At 50.3% G+C, this 19,554-nt stretch overlaps 1 protein-coding gene and 1 long non-coding RNA gene across 5 annotated transcripts in view; one reads left to right on the top strand and one right to left on the bottom strand.

Annotated features, from left to right (window-relative positions):
* Nucleotides 1–4,958, top strand: part of CORO1C (coronin 1C) — a 74,392-nt gene extending 69,434 nt beyond the window's left edge. For all 3 annotated transcript variants that reach the window (XM_079151376.1, XM_079151375.1, XM_079151374.1), the window contains exons 9-11: nucleotides 1,255–1,312; nucleotides 1,417–1,662; nucleotides 2,819–4,958. In XM_079151376.1, the coding sequence (XP_079007502.1) occupies nucleotides 1,255–1,312; nucleotides 1,417–1,662; nucleotides 2,819–2,938 (424 nt within the window). In that variant the 3' untranslated portion in view covers nucleotides 2,939–4,958. The remainder of the gene's footprint in view (nucleotides 1–1,254; nucleotides 1,313–1,416; nucleotides 1,663–2,818) is intronic.
* On the bottom strand, nucleotides 3,228–19,485 carry LOC306668249. 2 transcript variants are annotated; one of them, XR_013765783.1, is made up of 3 exons: nucleotides 19,126–19,485; nucleotides 10,269–10,438; nucleotides 3,228–6,635 (listed from the first exon to the last, which is right to left on the bottom strand). It is a non-coding gene; the product is annotated as an uncharacterized lncRNA (long non-coding RNA). The 2 variants fall into 2 exon arrangements; XR_013765784.1 differs by lacking the exon at nucleotides 3,228–6,635 and adding an exon at nucleotides 7,260–9,558 and having other exon boundaries at nucleotides 19,126–19,482.
* Between the last annotated feature and the right edge of the window lie 69 nt (nucleotides 19,486–19,554).

Below are 19,554 nucleotides of genomic sequence, written 5' to 3'. Positions count from 1 at the left end.
GGGTGTTCTTATGCCCATTTTATGGAGGGGAAGCACGGGGCTCGGGAAGCTGTCCTGCAGAGGTCGTAGTCACAAGCCCAGCATCAGTGCTGGCCATCTCCTCCACTGTGTGGTTTTCACTAAATCATTCTTTAAAAAGACTTTTGGTTTATCTGTGACCCAATTGAAATAGTGAATAGGCAGGTGCGACATGTCAGGTTTTTTTTTTTTGTTTGTTTGTTTTGCGGTGCTGGGGATTGAACCCAGGGCCTTGTGCTTGTGAGGCAAGCACTCTACCAACTGAGCCATCTCCCCGGCCCATGTGTCAGTTTTTTAAAGGGTTTGGTGAACACCTTTCCCACGGAGCCACACTCGACTCTCGTTTGGTCTGAGCCTCTGCTGCAGCTCACTGTGGCTACCTCTCTTGCCAAGAACTCTAGAGAGAACTCGATTATGCTCCTTCCTGGCTGGAAATAAATTGGCTTGCTCTCTTCACTTTCATTATAATTTTTTGTTTCTTATGAGATGCAAAAGAAAATTCTACCCCTTTTCCCCACCAATTAGAGGATGATTTTTTGCTCCCTCCATAGGATAATGCAAGTTTCTTTACATTTCTACTCTTTCCACATTTGAGATCATTTCAGATTCTCCCTGATTTAGTTTGTGGGATATCATGATGTTACCAGGTGTGGTGGTGCACACCTGGAATCCCAGCAGCTTGGGAGCCAAGTCAGGAGGATCGCAAGGACCTGCCCCCACAAACAAACAAACAAACAAAAAACTTACCCCACATCAAAATCTTACTTTCTAGGATTGCTTTCTGTTTCTTTTTAAAAGTTGTATTCATACTTCACAAATGTTCGACTACGTCAGGCTGGCAGAAGACCTAGCATGCAGGGTATAGAGACTGCCTCATGTCCAGTGTGTGTCCTCACCTGTTCGCTGACATGGGAACTTTTTCACAAGTGAATCATTATCTGTGTTGCTACTATTTCCACCACGATCCACCTGCCCCAGGTAATTGCAGTCTGGCGGTCACAGTAATCCATGGACCTCTACTCATGTTCTTGTCTCCAGTCTGCCATTTTCTGGCAGAGATTCTCTGAGCCTTGGTTTTCTCATCTGTGAAATGGAAACACCAAGTGCCAGGGTGGATCAGAGGTGAGGGGTAGAGACGCACTCATGACCCATACAGCACTGTGGAGAAGTTACTGATCCTGTTACTCGCAGTCATATTTCACTTTATGCAACTTTGCCTTTATTTTTCCTTTAAAGATTCTTCAAGCTTCATGAGAGAAAGTGTGAGCCTATTATCATGACTGTTCCCAGGAAGGTGAGTGCCCAGTTTTCTAGGCAATCCCTGTTTGTATGTTTTAAATCCCAGACCCAGAACTTTCTCCTTGCTTACTGAAGCGTTTCCCCAAATGTCTTCGGCAGTCTGACCTTTTCCAGGATGACCTGTATCCTGACACCGCAGGGCCTGAAGCCGCGCTGGAGGCAGAAGAGTGGTTTGAGGGGCGGAATGCCGACCCAGTCCTCATCTCCCTGAAGCACGGCTACATTCCAGGCAAGAACAGGGATCTCAAAGTGGTCAGGAAGAACATTCTGGACAGCAAGCCCACTGCAAACAAGAAGTGTGACCTGATCAACGTCCCCAAGAAAACCACAGACACGGCTAGTGTGGTAAGGAGCACAGCAGCTTGAGGAACGTACCTGGCTGACGGCAGCCGTGTCCCCTGGAAAGCCCTCTGTTGTCCAAGGCATTGTCAACTAGTGTTCCCCCCGTGGACGTCGGGGGTTTTCAGTAACTGATAACGTGGACGGGGGATACGAAAGTCCTAGGGCACGCGACTTGATGGGTTATGGTTACCCTCGGCCCCTTCAGCTCTGGTTATTCACTGTTGACTATCTGCTTATTACATTATGTCATTGTCATACACAACGCCTAGAGTATGGAGTAGTCAGTCTACTACCATCTTTGAGAGTGAATAAGACATTTGTGGGTTTTTCTTAACGGTCTTTCCCCAAAACCACCTGATTTGGGTAGAAATGAAACAACAAGGGGGTGCAGGGTCACAGGAGCCAGGAGGAGGGTCCTAAAGGAGGCGAGGTGGAAGCGCTGGGTGCTGCTGCCTGGCATGGTGGCAGGACCAGGCGCCGTGTGGGCTCACAACAAGATGCCCTTGGCGAGAGCCGTGGCCGAGGGACGGAAGCCAGCCTGCCTCTGAAGACCTGGCGAGGAGACGCGCAGGCAGTGCATGGGCTGTGGAGGGGAGTCCGGAGCAGAGGGGAGAGGGCTGGGTTTTGTCACTGAGAAGGGGAGAGGAATGAGGAGGCTGAGCGCCTTGGAGGAGCCTGGACCTCAGAGCCAGTGTCTGGCCTCGGTGGCTGTAGGGTTTCTGGGTCAGCTCCAAGTGAGGCTCAGTCCTCTTTAGGAAAGAACGGTAACAGAGGCCAAGGAATTCCACTCTGAGGCCTCCCTTGGGGATGGACGGAGTCACCCCTCACCTGGTAGGGTAGTGGGGATGCAGGGCAGCCTTGAAGGATCCAGTCTTATCCTATGATTTGTGACCTGACAGAGTCCTTGTCTGGCTCAGTGCACAGGCATGGGGACAGAGGTAGTGCCATGGGACGGTCGTTTTTCTGTGGGGTTTCAGAGGGACAGACCAGCATCAGCCGAGTACTCATCAGGCCTACATGCGGCAGTTTAGACTTCTTTTTCCAATTTGGTGACTTGGCTTGCCATTTGCAAAATAGAAAATTACGTTTAAGTCTTACATCAGAATTGTGTTGAAGTTTGTTTACTGCTTTTTAATTGATGCCCCTTCTTTATTTTTAGCAAAATGAAGCCAAGTTGGATGAGATTTTAAAAGAGATCAAATCTATAAAAGACACAATCTGCAATCAAGATGAGCGTATTTCCAAGTTAGAACAGCAGATGGCAAAGATAGCAGCCTGAAGGTCCCGTCCCCACCCCTCGGAAACATGGGAGCAAGAACTTGTGCTTTGGTAGCTGGTTGTTGGTGTGGTCCTAGGGAGGGGAGAGGGAGGCACTGCCATTTGGAGACATTCCATTTCAGAGTTGTCAACCACGGTGATAGGCCACATTCCAGTAAGAACTCGATCCGTCTCCCAAATTTGCAAAAAAAAGAAAAAAGAAAAAAAAAAGCTGAGCTTTTTATCAGAAAGCTTTTTTGATGTTTTAAGTGTTATGTGACTTGTTGAACTCTTAAAGACAAAAGTGCTACTTTTAAAATCCCAGATATTCTGAATTTTAGAAAACAAATCAATTCCAATTCAGTGTCATGCCCAAGTACCTTTTTTTTTTTAAATGAATAGGGACCAATGCCACACTGCTTTTTATATTTCTTTCTTTTTTTAATGTTGCCAAAACCAAAAGTAGCTTTTTTCCTTTGTATTTTGCTACTTTGCAGTATTTGTGTGTGATTTTTTTTTCCTTAATTTGAAAGGGACAGCACTGTGTATGTTTATAAACTAGATGAAGATATTATTTTGTATAAACATTCATCTGAGAACAATCAGAGCAGTAGCCACACGGTGCTGGCTCGCTGGCAGCACAAACCTGGTCATCTTAATGACTGTACAGAAGGAAGACTTGAAAAATCATGTGGACCCCTCTTACTGCCCCCATTCTGTTGAGTCTTCTGATCAAAAAAAACTCTCATCATATCTCTCCCTTTCTTTCCTTTCTCTTTTTTTTAGAAATTGGGTGGTTGTACCAGATGAAATTTTGCTCCTTGATTCTGTGCTTCAGATGATTATAATCTAACCAAACTAGCATGTGTTTCTGCAGTTTGTTACACAGAGTCTCACATCCAACCTCACGGCTCAGGCTGCGGTCCGTACTTGACAAGGGCACTGGGACAAGAGTGTTGCATGTTGTGGCGTGTCCCCTCTTGCCCAGCTCAGCAGCTTAGCCGGGCAGGGAGCTTGGAGGGGAGCTCTCACCCCTGGTGGCCTCCACTGTCTAAGCGTTGCTGGCGAAGGAGCAACTCCCCTCACACCCACAGGGCCCCTGCCTTCTCCTCGTGGCTGCTGCGTCTCCCTCGGGGCCCCAGCAGTCCTGCCTGTCTTCCTGCCTTTTAGCCCCAATCACATTCAGCAAAATGAGGCCAGAGGATGCTGTCGAATGTTGGGACTGAGGAGAATGGTCTAGAATTAAGCAGAAGAGGGAGTGCAGACCCCTGCCCTAGCTTGAGCACGTGTGGACATGCCCCTTTGCACCCCACACAGAGCAGGCTGCTGCAGCTCACTCACAGCTGCGGTGAGGTACGGAGGCTCCCTGGACCCGGAGGGCGTCAGGCGAGTGCTGGTCCCCTATTGCCGTGTTCTCAATCGCATGTTTGCAAAACCTGACTTAGCGATCCTCTGTCCTGGAAGGACACAGGGGCCATGGAGGGGACACTCCTGTGTGTGTGCACTGGGGCGGGTGCAGGGCTGACTGGAAGCAATGTGTCCAGGAGCCAGGATGGAGCGGAGCGTGGGGGCAGCCTGTCAGACGGCACGACCCCACTGGGTACTGTCCCAGCAGAAGAGGTGCCATATTCTTGACCAACGATGTTGGGGCTGCTGTCTCCACAATTTCAGGGCATCTGAGTGTTCGCTTTTGTGTGTATGTATGTGTGTGTTTTTAATATAAAAGTGGATAATGAGATGTAAAGAAAACAATAATTACAGTGACATAAGTCAAACCTACATTTTTTTTAATCAATGTAATCTGCTGAGGACCTTCATTTCTAAGATTCAGAAATGGTTTAAGGTTCTGATATCAAATTAAGTAAACAGTTTGTGGTTGGTGGAACCCTGTGGGGAAAGTGGTTCGAGGAGGAGAGGGAGGGCGAGGGAAAGTCACCCGACCTTAGTTTGTAGCTTCTGACGTATTTAATGAACGGATGCCCGTCCAGGCCCAGAGTAGGTGCCTGAAGCATTGTGGATTATTTTTCCTGTTTTGTTTTCTTTTTTAAAAAATGCCGTGGCATCCCGGAGGAGGACGGCGAGTCACTCCTTGATCGGCTCTTATAGAGCGCCATAGTGTCCTGTGAAAACACTTGCTTCCATTTTCAAAGATAAAAGTCATGGATTACAAATCGGTGTCCCGTGTTTCTTTCACACCTCGCTGTCTTTTTGAGGCAGCCTATGCCTCTCTGCCATGTGCAGTTTCTCTGACTCTGGGAACCAGCCTGGTGACTCCACTCTCTGAGGTAAGGACAGGGGCTGGGGCGGGCGGCTGAGCGCACAAGGGGCCTTTCAGGGTGAGTGCCTGCTCCAGATCCTGCAGACCAAGTCTGGCCCTGCAGCCAGCTGTGCTGTACAGCTCGTGGCCACCAGGTCGCGCTGATTCCTGGCGTGGCAGCAGTTAATATTCCCGCAGAAGTGTCTCGGTGCTGGTTGAGCTCTCGGTCTCTTTTGACTTCCCTTTTTATATTTCTCCATTGTCTCATGACATTTTAGTGTTTGTAACAAAGAATGTCCCACTGTTGACCTTTTTCTGAGTGTTTGTAGCCATGACAAAACGGTCGTCACAAAGGTGCCTCCTCAGTACCTCATGCTGGGTGCCTGGTGGTGAGCAGAGCAGCAGCCAGGGCTGTGGTCAGCCGAGGCTGCAGGAAGCAGAAGTTGGCAGCCACTCTGGCAGACCCGCAGTCAGGGGGCAGACGCATGGTGGTCTGTTTACAACTGGTTTGTTTTCTGGCTTCAGCTGCCTTGATTCTTTGCCAGAAGACCTAAAATGCCATCACGTTGTCCCCAGACAGCCAGCCAGACCTTGTCTGGGGAGAACTTCCATTTTTTAAAGGTTACTTCCCTTGCTCTAGTGTCCTGTGTCCAGAAAAGCTTTGTGTAGGCTCTTAAGAATCTGTTGACTCCAAGTGACCCTTTTTCCTTCTGCGGACACATTAAAATGAGTTGTCATCAAAGACACAACCTTCCTTCCTAAGGGAGGTACTTGGTGTCCAGGCTGGACAGTGCCCTGTGTTCCAACCCTGCCTCCAGAGGACGCCAGGGTGCTGGGGCTTCTCTCCACTGCAGGTGGCAGCACCTTCCTGGGGGGCAGTTGGTCAGGCCAGCCCACAGTCAAGATTTTCACCTGTGGGAATTCTGTCTCCCAGGAGCCAGTGGAAGGTAGGTTCAGGAATCACAAGATGAAAGTTAGAAGGAATGTGTTTGATTACGTGTTACCTGTTACGTTGAAACACTGTAACATTGTGTGGTCATTTACAGTCACTTTAAAAAAAAGTATCACATAGGAAATAATGAATACATTGCTGAATGCAGTTGCTTCCAGTTTGGGGCTCAAGGATGTTATTTCCTGGTGTTGAGTGTCACCACCCACCGTTTCTGGATATTCAAAGTGTCTCACCATGAACTATGTTGCTGATATCAGAAAGAAAAGTTAAATTTGCGTCTAAAACACAGCTGTCACATCTCTCCCGTGAAACCACTTGGCCATCAGTGACACTGGGTGGCTTATCTGCTCAGCAGAGACGTACGGGAAGGTGGTGCCCGTTAGGCCTTTCAAGAACATGGACAGGCAGGCTGCTTCACTCAGACAGCTGCTTTGTGACAGACCCCTTTAAGAATCTGTGTGAGCAGTTCACATTTATGTGTAGAATAAACACCAGAAATGTTCCTCCAAGCTGTAGGTGGAAGTTGTGAGTCATTATTAAATTCAGTTTTTCTTTTTTTTAAAAGAAAAGAGATTTAATCCAGGGGCACTTTACCACTGAGCCACATCTCCAGTGAGGGAAGGTCTCACTAAATTGCTTAGGGCCTCACTAAGTTGCCAGTGCTGAGTCTGGCCTCAAACTTGTGATCCTCCTGCCTCAGACTCCTGAGTTGCTGGGATTACAGGGGTGTGCCCCCACGCCTGGCTTCAATTTTTCTGAAGGGTTTTTGGTTAATTTCTTCATTTCCCAGAAAGAATAATTAAAATTAAAGTATTGGTGATAAGTGAACAATTATTAAAATAAGCATCATAAGTTAGTGGGATGTAAATGGTGCCATGGCATTAACCCCAAAGTGTGGAGTGAATCACAAAGGAGACATTAAGTTGACCCCACAAAAATCAAATTACTTAAGACTTTAATATGGCAAGAGACAAAGGCCACAGAAACTGGGCAATATGTTTTTAAAAATGATAGGGAATAAATAGACTTTGATAGGCTTCATCTCAATCCCAGTTGTCTCCTGATTATCACTGGATGGGTGTGTAAGATTTTGTCTGACACTGGGTGCGGCTGTGTATCTGTGATCCCAGCAACTTGGGAGGCTGATGGAGGAGAGTCCCAAGTTCAAGGTCACTTAGCAAGAGCTCCTCTTCAGAAGGGAGGGGCTGGAGCTCAGTGCTGGAGCACCCAGGCTCATTCCTGGTGGTGGGGGTGACGTCTGAGTTGGCCACCATGAAGACAGCGGCGGTGCTCATGCCCCGCCCCGAAACCAGCAGGCAGCACACATTCTCCCCAGGGAGTTTGCTAGGAGGCACGAGCCTGGGGCCCTGGTGAACTGTTTGCCAAGGTGCTGGGGGGCTGGGAGCTCCCCAGGTGCCTTCCCAATAGCTCTGCTTCTGCTCCTTCCCCGTTTCCCACCCCACCCCACCCCGCCACACTAGGCCCCTTTTTTCCATCTGGGCATCCACTGGATGAAGACTTTTTTTTTTTATCCTGTTAATATATATTTTTAGTTGGTGCTGGACCTTTATTTACATGTGGTGCTCACACCTGCGAGGCAAGCCCTCCACCACTGAGCCCCTACCAGCCCTGAAGGCTGCTTTTGGCAGAGTGTGAAGTGGACCAAGTGTCCAGCCAGGAAAGGTGTTCAGACTACAGTGCAGTGAAAATCAGCCTTCAAGATTCCAGCCACACATTCCAGCTTTGGGGCTGCGGTGGTGAGGTCAGAATTGGGAAGTTGCTTCTACCTAACAGGAAGTCGCAGTCCATGCTGCGAGGCTCTGGGGTAGCCGGTGAAGTGCCCCTTCATTTGCAGACTCCTGACTGCTTATTGCTGCCTTCAAATACAGTTCCCAGAAGGACAGGTGGGTCGTTCCCAGACCCAGTTTCTTCCAGGGGTTCATAGTTCCACGGAAGGAGACAGGCGGGGGTTCTGAGGGCCACCTGCCAGGCGCCCTCCTCCTGCCCCACAGAGAAGCCAGACGTTGCCTGAACAGCCTCATAACTGGTCTGTCTCCAGCAAGCTGTTCCCTTTTTCACTTCCAAATAATGTTTTCTAGAACAATCTGTCAAGGTGTCTGAAGAAGAGTGGTTCTCCCCTTGTCTAGTGCACAAGGGCCACACAGTGTTTGACAAGCATCTGGGTGCCCATTGCCTGGCAGCGATGACCAAACTCGCCATCATAGCTTCCTGAGCAAGCCTCCTTCCCCAGTCTGTTCTCAAAGCACCAGCCAGGCTGACTTTTTAAGGTTAAAAAGGCAAACTAAGGCCAAATCCACCCTGCTGGAAGTTTCTATATGGCTGGCCCATAAAATAAGAATGGTTTTTACATTTTTAAGTGGTGGACGGGGGCAAAGGGTGAGTGGTTGGTTGGTAGAAACGATGTGCAATTCAAATGCCAGTTTCCGTAAATAAAGTTGATTTGAGCACATCACGGATTGTCCATGGCTGCTTTGACTCTGTTCTCAGAAGAGTTGGGTGGTGGCAGACTGTATGGGAACAGCTTAAGAAGTACATACTGCCCAGTCACTAAAGAGTGCCCGGTGGCCCACGTAGCTAGGCGCAGCGCCCTCCGTGGCCTCCTGTTCCACTCACAGTAAAACCTAGGACCCTTAGGATCGGCTGCGAGGCCCCGTGTGACCTACCCTGCTGCCTCGGCCCCTCAACCAATGCGCCCCTTTGGGAGGCCTCCTGTCCCTCCCCAGCTCCAGTGTCTGCGCCCAGCATTCCGCCTGATGGCCCTGGGAGGTGGTACCCTCCCTCCCCTGCCCACATTTTCCCATGACAAATGCCGGACCCCCGTGGGATCAGCAGCTCACTGAAATTGATTTGTTTCTCAAATGAAATATAAACTTTATAAGGACAGGGACATTTTTCCTTAATTGGGATCCCCAGGATCTGGCACAAGGTGTCAATAAATATTTGTTGAATGAGAATAGAGCCCTGTCTGGGGTGCGGGCATCTGTGGGATTATCTGCTCAGCTCTACTTTTTGCTTCCAGAGTATGACCTCTGACCTTGTCAACCCCAGGCTGGGCCAACCTCCACAACCACCTGCAGTGGTGGCAGATATGAGTTTTCCTTTATGGGGACCTGGGACTTGGGGAGCATGTGGGCAGAGCAGGTGCACAGTGATGGAGAAGGGGCTCTGGGCTCTGGTTCCCCAAGTCCATGCCCGAGGCCCGGCTGCATTTCCAGCGAGGTACCCCAGGACGCCCGTTGACACATAAGCTGGTCTGAGTTGGAGTTTGCGGCCAAGATGCGGGCATCATCTGGAGAGATGCCCCATCAGATCTGCAGACTCCTTGCGATTTGAGGTCTCTTCTGCCGGGTGCCAGCATAGGCCCGGTGCTCAAGGACGGCTGCCCAAGCCCTGGGTTCCTCCTGCAGCCACCCTTGTGGACAATCACCAAGTTAGGAGCAGTGTGACATTTCTTTGCCCTTCAGCCTTCCAGGTTTGGGGCCAGCCCCCTCCTGACCTCCGGTTGCCTAGGCCGCCTGCGAGCTGGGGAGCCCCTGTTCTCGTGTGGGGGAATGGCTTTGCACTGTCCTCTCCAGCTCAGAAACCAGCTCCCGGTGCTGCCAGACGAGCAGCCGGAATCAGGCTGGCAGTGAACCCCCTGAAGTTCTTCCCACTTGAGGAGGGGAATTGAATCCTGGCTCTAGCAAGCCCCGAGTAACCGTTTCCTCTTCTGATGCTTCAAATCAGCAAAGGCGGGGGGAGACGGTGGGGGAGGGCGGGCAGTTAGGGCCACTCGCTCCCAGGTCTGGGCGTTTTGGAGGACAGCAGCTCTGCGCTTGGCCCCTCTCATGAGAGCTTTGCTGGACACAGGACTGAAAACAAAACGAAGACCCACTGCTCTGGAGAAACGGACCTCAAGACCGGCTGGACTGGGGAGGAGGCCGGGGGCTTACGTTGCAGTCCAGCCACCCTGGGCCTTTGCAGAGCCTCGGCTTTCTGGAGGAGAGTGGGCACTGGGGAACGCAGGGGGGATTTGCTGAGGGCTGTCCCCCATGTCCCCCCACCCCCGGTCACGGCATCCTGTTGGGGAGCAGCAGCAGTTCCCCATGAATTAAAGACAGGTTATAAAATCACAGGTAATACCTGACACCTCAGGTGTGGTCCTTGCCCATCGCCGTATTTCCAGGATTCCACACGTGCTTAATTGTTTCTCCTCATTTTCCTTAACAACTGAATGTGTGCTTGACCATCCCAAACAGCAGGTTGCAGCTCAGCGGCTCTGGCTTTTGGTCACACAGTGCTTCCTCTTTGTTCTGTGGGATTATTAGGTTTTTATTAGAGCAGTGATTGAGCAAATTGCAATCTGAGGTCACCCCACAAATGCTGCTTGCAGGCCGCAGGGGTGCCCAGGGGGATGTGGTGCCCTCCAAAAGCTATGAGCGTTTTTATCTATCCGGTGCTCAAATAAGGGAGCCCGGATTTAATGCAGGGACTAGCTCTTAGGAGTGTCCAAGTCAAACGAGGTTGTAGGTTGTTCGACAACCAAATCTTGCACAGGATCTGCTTGCAGCAGAGCTTCAAGTAGCCATGTCTTCTGCTTTAAGATGGGGCTGTTGTGACAGTATCAGGCCCTTAGTCAACACTGAGGGGCACACTTTCCCCAGAAGGCCCACAAACAGCCCTTGGTTCCCAGGCTAGCCCACTACTGGGCTCCAGTGCAGAGGAATCTAACAGCCAGTGGCTGGGCTGACTGTGATTCCTTCTCCACCCGGCAGCTCCCATGCAGGGGAGAGAGGTGGGGAGTGTTGCATCCCCACCGACCAATCCCAGCAAGCATGCTCAGCAAACGATGAGCCAGACACGCCGTGTTCTTCTGGAGCTTCCAGGGAAATAGGCAACAGGCAAGAGAGGGTTCAAAAACCATGGAGTAAGGGTGGGATCTGAAGAGCAAGTGGCAGTTGTGGGACAGTCAACAGCCAAGAGTGCTCCAGGCAGAGGAAATTACATGTGCAAACTTAAGAGGACTTGTTGGGCCCCTGTAGTCCCAGCTACTTGGGAGGCCAAGGCAGGAGGTTCATGAGTTAGAGGCCAGCCTCGGCAATTTGACAAGACCCTGTCTCAAAATAAGTCAGGGGGATGGCAATAGGTCTCAGATGCTAGGTAGGGCACTTTCCTAGCAGGCACGAGGTTCTGGGAGTAATACCCAACACTGGAAAACCAAACAAAACTGAACAGAAAGAGCCGTCACAGAACAAAGGGACAGAGGACAGAGAGTAAGAGAGAGATGAGCGGGAGAAAAAGAAAGGTGACAAGGCATCGCCAGGCATCTTGAGAATTTAAGTCTTTAATTTTAAAAGCAATGGGGAGTCATTGACTCCTGTGTAGGGAGAGAGTCTCTGTACTTGGGGCAGGAGAAGGGCTTCTGTTCCTGATGCGGCACACCATAGCCTAAAGCGAACTTTGCTCTTAAATTTGACAAGAGAAAGACTCGGGGAGTCAGAGGTGAGGTGACTGGGCTGGGTCTACATCTGCAGGGCAACCTTTGCTGATGGCTTGTTTTGTTTCACATTAAGAATTCAAGGGCTGGGGATATAGCTCAGTGGTAGAGCGCTTGCCTAGCATGTGTGAGGCACTGGGTTCAATTCTCAGCACCACGTATAAATAAATGAATAAAATAAAAGTCTATCAACATTAAAAAAAATGGCTGGAAATGTGGCTCAGTAGTTAAGTGCCCCTGGGTTCAATCCCCAGTTTAAAAAAAAAAAATGGGGGCTGGGGAGATAGCTCAGTTGGTAAACTTGCAAGCACAAGGCCCTGGGTTCAATCCCCAGCACCACCCCCCCAAAAAAATAAAAATAAAGAATTCAAAAGTGAGTCAAGCTCAGAGAGCCCAAGCGAATTCCCTACAGCCACACAGCAAACTCAAAGCAAGGATACAATTCTGTTTCTCAGGTCTAAGTTTTTGACCCAGCCATATGCAACAGCCCTGGCTGGTGGCTTTTGACCTGACCACTAATGTATAGGCCCCACAAGAGCAGGGATGGCACTGCCCTGTTTGTGGCTCATCCCAACTCCTGACACCTGTTAGGGCTCACTAACTCATTGCTCCAGAGACACAATCTGGAGCAATTCTGTTTTAACTGCCCATCAGCGGGACAACGGGGCGTGGTGTCCACTTTTTTAGGTCAGCCCACTACAGCCCATGAGTCCAATCTGGCCCTCCACTTGTTTTTGGAAATAAAGTTTTATTGAAACACAATTTTGCTCATCATTTACATATCAATTGTGAACGCTTTTATGCTACAATGACAGAGTCGAATAATTGTGTCAGATCCACAAAGCTGAAAAGTTTACTCTCCGGGCCTTTCTAGAAAAAGCTTCCTGATCCCTTCTCTCGGTAATGAGTTGCTCTCTGGGGGTTCAGCCCATGATGTCTGATCAGGTCCCTAAACCCCTCCAGAGAATCTTCCATGGAGATGATGCTGAGGAACTTTTGGAGAAGCAATGGGATTGGACCCCTGGCTGTGACAGAGCAGTCCTGGGAGGGACAGGGCTGGGAGCCCCAAGAAACACAGGAAACCTGGCGTTTCTTTCCAACTGCCCTCCAGGTGCCCACACAGCTGAAATTGCGTGGCTCCTCTGTAGCCTTTTTTCTCATTTTTTACTGGTGCATCACAGTCGGATTGGCTGGCCCATGCTCGTACATGCACACGGTGTAGCCAATGTCGCTCCCCGGCACTTGCCCCCTCCCTGCCACCCCTCGTCCCTTTTCTCCACTGATCTCCCCTTGATTTTTAGGAGGCCCGCCCCCCACCTTTCTTTTCCTTGTTCCTCTCTGGCTTCCGCATAGGAGAGAAAACATCCGACCCTCGGCCTTCTGAGTTTGGCTTATTTCACTTAACAGGACGGTCTCTGGTTCCATCCATTTTCCTGTCAATGACATAATTTCATTTTTCCTTATGACTGAGTCAAACTCCAGTCGAATACATGAAGGTCACATTTTCTTCATCCAGTCCTCCAACGGTGGACACCTCGGCTGGCTCCATAATCAGCTCTCACAAACTGAGCTGCTGTAAACACGGGAGTGCGCGCGTGTCGCTGTAGTAAGACGACCTTAGTCCTCAGGGTAGATATCGAGGGGCGGTATGGCTGGGTCCTCGGGGCTCCAGTCTAGCCTTTTGAGGAGCCTCCATCCTGACTCCCACAATTGTGGCACTAACGTACTGTCCCACCCACAGAGTGAAGGTATTCCTTTATCTCCTCTTCATCTTTTAAAAACTTTTTTTTATTTTATTTGTTCTGATTAGTTGTCCATAATAGTAGAATGCATTTATACATTTTGATAGATCATACATAGTGTCATCTCTCATTTTTCTGATTATACATATTGCAGGATCATGTCTGTCATGTAGTCCATCTTTATTATTATTATTATTATTATTTTGGTACAGGGACACTTAACCACTCAGTCACATCCCCAGCCTTTTTTATTTAACTTGCAATCCTCCTGCCTCAGCCTCCCAAGTGGCTGGGAGTTACAGGTATTTGCCACCACGCCTGGCAGTTTGTACTGGTGTGAGGTAAAATCTCAGGATAGTTTTATTTTAAATATTTTTTTAGTTGTCGATGGACTTTATTTTATTTGTATGTGATGCTGACAATCGAACCCCATGCCTCGCAGATGCAAGGCAAGCACTCTGCCACTGAGCCACCACCCCAGCCCCTCGGGGTGGCGTTGATTTGTATTTCCTTAATCGCTAAAGATGTGGAAGATTTTTTCATATATTTGTTAGCCATTTGCGTTTCTTCTTTTGAGAAGTGTCTGCTTAATTCACTTGCCCATTTATTAGTTGGGTTATTTGAGGTCTTGGTATCAGGGTTTTGAGCTCTTTATATATTCTAGATATTAATCCTCAGCCAGAAGAGGAGCTAGCAGAGATTTTCTCCCGTCTCCTAATTGTTTCTTTTGTATAGCCTGCCTTTCCGTTTAACAGGTGGTAAATGCTTCACCTTGACAATGACTTTAATGGTCCACCATCAAGGACACGTTTATCGCTGTTCATCCCAGTGGCTTGGGAGGCTGAGGCAGGAGGATCGTGAGTTAAGGCCAGCCTTGAACTTAGTGAGGCCCTCAGCAACTTAGCGAGGCCCTGTCTCAAAACAAAAATAAAAGGGCTGGGAATGTGGCTCATGGGTAAGTGCCCCTGGGTTCAATCCCCAGTACCCAAATAAAATAAAGTAAAAATGATTGCTTCCATCTCTGAAGGCATCGTGGAGGCTCCCTCTGGGCTCCGTTCCTAGGAGCAGAAACCCCGTTTGTTTTGATAGCATTGATCCAGCCGCAGCCCGGGCGGCCCGTCTCTGAGGAAAGCCCGACATTGATTCCATATTGAGCCGGGTGGATTCAGGCGGCAGATCCAGTAATGGTGACCTGCCCACCAGCAGCTCCTTCCAATGGGTTCCCAATTTTGAGCCAAGCCCAGAAGGCTCTCATTGATTTTGGCACCTTGATGCCCCATTTGTGTAGCCAATGGAATCTTCCAGAATGGCAAGTTGGTGAGAAGCGGTCTGAGCGGATGCGAGCCAACCAGCACCGGGCATCATGGGAAGAGGAGGCCTCTGCATTGCCAGCTGGTGCCGCTCAGCCAATCCCAGCTGAGGCTCGGCATACCGGAGGGGTCCCTCCAGGTCAAGGTGGACGCACGTGGATAGGGCGGTGTGGGGAAAGCTCACACTGTTGCTGCCTCTGCTGTCCCTGTCCTGACCACCTGCAAAGGAAACGGGAGAACGTGGCTGGGGCTGGTGCAGGATGGTCACGTCCTTCAGTGCGACTCTAAGGTGACCAGGCAGATGTGCTGGACACCACAGTGACAGCTGCTCACTTGAGTCCGGGAGCACAGCCCCTGTGCTCTCTCCTATGTCCTTAATCTTACAACCACTTCCGTCCACGACAGAGCCTCAGCGGCCAGCAGGGACACCAGCCTCAGGATGACGGGGGTCTGCTGGCTGCTGTGCGATGCTCCCCGAGCTGCCGATGTGTCAGTCATCACAGAGTGACATTTAATACACCTTTGATCACACCCAGGAGCTGGACTTGGAGCCGTCAAGGGTTTGGTCACTGGTGGGGGTGAGGGCCAGTAGCTGCAGGTGCCAGGTAACTAACTTGTGGCTCGGGCAGCGTAAAGGGAGTGTACTTTGAGGTTTTGCTGGTGAGACAAAACCTCGATTCTGCTGTTGTGGTGTGAAAGCCACCACAGACAACGTGAGCAGGTCAAGGCTGTGTTCCAAGAACTTTACCATCACACCGAAGCTTGGCCAGGTGCGGTGGTGCACGCCAATCATCCCAGTTACTCAGGAGGCTGAGGCAGGAGGATCGCAAGTAGGAGGCCGGGTATGGGTGGAGGCGGGGCCAGGGGTGGGGAGGACGAGGAGGAAGGGAAAGAGGACTAGGGGTAGTGGGCAGAGCTGCGGCCACTGCCTCTGCTGGTCTACACACCTGTTCATTTTGAGTGCTTGCGGCTCACAGGTGTGTTAAGACGTAAACTGGGACACATTCAGATATTAAAGGGTTTATTTGTGTAAATGATAATTCATGAGCTGTGCAGCTCTGATCAGAAGGATCTCCACCGAGGGGACCCGGTGGCAGGCTTGTCATGGACAGGGACAGAAAGAGTAAAGGAAGGGCTCTAGGTAGCTCGGGTCAAAGGGCTTGCCTAGCATGAGTGGCCCTGGGTTCCAGCCTCAGCACTGCAAAAACACAATTTTTTTCTTTATAATTGGTTATATGGTGGCCTTATGTGATCTGTGTCATTGGAGGGTTCCTAGTTATATGATCTAACTTTGTTGGCTACTTCCTTTTTCGTTTTGGTACTGAGGATTGAATCCAGGGGCGCTTAACCACTGAGCCACATCCCCAGCCCTTTTAATGTTTTATTTTGGGACAGGGTTTCACTGAGTTGCTCAGGGCCTCGCTAAATATCTGAGGCTCTCTTTGAACTTGCGATCCTCCTGCCTCAGCCTCCCGAGCCGCCGGGATTACAGGCTGTTGGCTATTTCTGATTGGTTCAGTTGTTTATCTTCAATCCAGGCATTTGCAAGAAATAGCTTAAGTTTTGCTTATGTTTGCAAATCACTCAAAGCCTTGGTCACTCAGAAGGCCTAACTGATTTTGTCTGCTCACAGATTCTTCCACCCTGGTCTCCATTTTCACTGACTTTCACAAACGTAAATATGACTTTCACTTCTGAATCGCATTTCATCGAGGGACAGATTCCTGTAGAAGGGGACTTCTGGGGTTTTCTCCAGGATTTCTCTTACGTTAGCTATCGTTGCTTTGATTTGGGAAGGCGTTGTAGTCTTTTCTGGTGTCTATTCCTCGAAGCAGAACCCAGCCTGCTGGGGACTTCTGACAAGTGCCAGGTGTGGCGAGATGTGGTTTCATGGTCATCACACAGATGACAAGAACCGGAATCTTCTGAGCAATTCTTGATCCTATAAAAAGCAAGTCTAGGGCTTAGGTTGTGGCTCAGTGGCTCGCCCAGCACGTGTGAAGCCCTGGGTTCCATCCTCAGCACCACATATGGTTATGGGGCGCAACTTAAGAACAGACCGGTCACCCATGAGAAGTCCAAATTTGAGGGTCTTTATTAAGCCAGCCGGCTGACTGTCTCACACAATGCCCCAAAAAATGGCTATTGGGAGAACAGCCCCGACCACAGGGTTGTAGGAGTTCTTATACCAAAAATCACATTAATCATGTGTCTGTTGCTATGATTTGAAATTACACATTAACATCATGAGATCATCGACAGAGGGGGAAGTGGGTCAGAATGACCCTTACCTAGGTACAAACTAAAGAATGGATGCTAACATCCACACAATCACTGTTCACATGGTACATTGTTTAGGAGCGATAGGAATCAAAAGAGAGCAATTCTTCACTACATAGGAGTCGCCATTGTATATTATTAAACATGTCACACCAAGTAACTGAGGATGGGCACAGAGGCGGGGTGTTCCCATGGGAGAAGCTTATTTCCTACATAACATGGAGTCTCAGAGCAAAATGGAGTCTGTTTAGTCAGTTCCCTTAGAGTCTGGCCTAGAACATTCTCATGAGTCAGATCTGTCTGCCCATCACAATATAAATGAATAAATAAAATAAAGGTATTGTGTCCATCTACAGCTAAAACTATATATATGTAAGAAGCCAGTCTAGCTGCTCGGGTCTTACCTTGGGATAGCTCACCTGCAGCTGCGCAAGACCCTGTCCCCTACAACGAGAGCTTAGGGCTGGTGCGCTGGGTGATCTGCACACCACAGGCTGGAGGTCAAGGTCTAGAGCGCTAATGTCTGCCTGAATTTGAGTCCCGCCCCTGCTGCTTCCCTTATATGTGTGTCCTCTCTCTGAGCCTCAGTTTCCTTATTTCCAGAGACCAAACAGTCATTGGAGGATTATGTGAGCTGATTGGTGCAAAGCTCCAGCATCCACTAGTGGCTCGGGCAACGTGAAGGGTGTGTATTTTGAAGATTTGCAGGTGATATAATGCCTCAATTCTGCTGTTATGGCATGAAAGCCACCACAGACAACACGAGCAGGTCAAGGCAGGTAGCTGTGTTCCAGGAGAACTTTACAATCAAACCGAAGCTTGGCCGGGTGCGGTGGTGCATGCCAATCAGCCCAGTTACTCAGGAGGCTGAGGCAGGAGGATCACAAGTTGGAGGCCAGACTTAGTGACTTAGCTCTCAAAATAAAATCAAAAGGCCTGGGGTGTAGTAGAGTGCCCTTGGGTACAATTCCCAGTCCAAAAAACTCAAAGCAAACCAAAACAAAACCAGAACCTTGAATGTCACAAAATGTTGTGTCACAAAACATAGCCCAACCATTTAAAAATGTAAAAAAAAATTTGTAGTTTTCAAGGTATACCCTGCTCATGGGAGTAGGCCTGGCTTCCAGCTCCCACGAGGGTCTGTTCAGTTTCTCAGTCCCAGAGACCGAGGGCTGGCAATTTCTAAACCTGCTGGGAAAGAGCGTGAAGCAGGGTTCTTGGGTTGTCACTTGCTTTCTGGAGGCCTTCGTCTCCTGTGTGGACAGGTGGATGAGTGTCTGGTCTCTTCCAGCTGTAGCTTCTCAAGATGGTAGAAATCCTGTCACGGGGAGCACCTGCTAGGTTTCTGGCTTTCATTTTTAACTTTAATTTCAATTTTCTTGATATCAAGGATTGAACCCCGGGGTGCATAACCCCTGAGCCACACCCCCGGCCCTTTTTATATTTTATTGAGAGACAGGCTCTCCCTGAGTTGCTTAGGACTCTACTAAGTTGCTGAGGCTGGTTTTAAACTCCTGATCCTCCTGCCTCAGCCTCCCAAGCCGCTAGGGTGACCGGTGTGCACCACAGAGCCCTGCCTCATTTTATTTTATGTTTTTTGCAGTGCCAGGATGAAACCCAGGTGACAGGATGACACTGGCATGCCAGGCCAGCACTCGGCCGCTGAGCCGCACCCCAGCCTGCTGGTGTTCGTTCTAAAACAACCTGTGTGAGGCCGGGCATGGCCTCTCTGCGGGTCCTGAGACCCTGTGCGGGGTCTCTGACAGAACAGGCGAGAAGCAGCGGCTCTTCTCTCGGCACCTGTTCCTTTGGGGAGGGAGCAGCCAGGCTCTCCGGGTGGCGGTGGCCGATGTAGAAGGTCAGGGCTGTGGCTCACCAGGCTCATGGAGAGAGGCCGAGAGCGGGGAGCCACTGATCCCCAGGCACGTTTTTGTAATTGCATTTCACAGCTGGGTCTGGTTTTCCCTTGCACCTGGCTGACCCTGGCCTTGGCCAGGGCTGAGCTGGCCCTGGGCTGCCCCTGCACTCGGTGCTTAGTCGTTTCGAGAGTCACTTCTCCGTGGAGCTTCTCCTGACGGCTGCCCTCTCCCGAGCCCCTCCCTGCCCACACCGGGGTGCACTTCCCACCCGCTGGGTGCCTGGGTGTCGTAATGGTCTGTGGGCTTGTTTACCTGCGGTCCTCGGTGTCCTGCGAAGAGCGACAGGAGAGGGAGGACCTGGCAGCGTGGCCTTTGGGTCTCCTCGCAGCTGGCCGAGGGCATCAGGGTGGACCCAGTGAACAAGGCGGAGGGCGAGAGAGAAAAAGAATCGAGAGCCGTCCTCCTTTACATCTGACCACTCCCTCCCCTCCAGGGTCCCCTCTCGCCTCAACCGCCCCTTACCAGGGGCCTTTGTCAGCGGGTCCCACCTCCAACCTCAGGGCCGCGCCCAAGGAAGCTTGGGCTTGGTGGCTGGTGTCTTCAGGCTCTTGGGGACCAAGGCCGGAGGTGGGGCCGGCAGGTCCTTGTCCTGCTGCCCACCCAGGCTTGATCAACACCAACGCCCAAGCTGTCACAAACACGGGGGTGTGGGCTGTCACGTGGCCCGGCATGAGTAACCAC

The sequence above is a fragment of the Sciurus vulgaris genome (assembly GCF_902686455.1).
Source record: "Sciurus vulgaris genome assembly, chromosome: 8".
NCBI classification, from domain to species: Eukaryota; Metazoa; Chordata; class Mammalia; order Rodentia; family Sciuridae; genus Sciurus; species Sciurus vulgaris.
The sequence above is the reverse complement of the archived record's forward strand: the minus strand, read 5'-3'. Positions and strand labels throughout refer to the sequence as shown.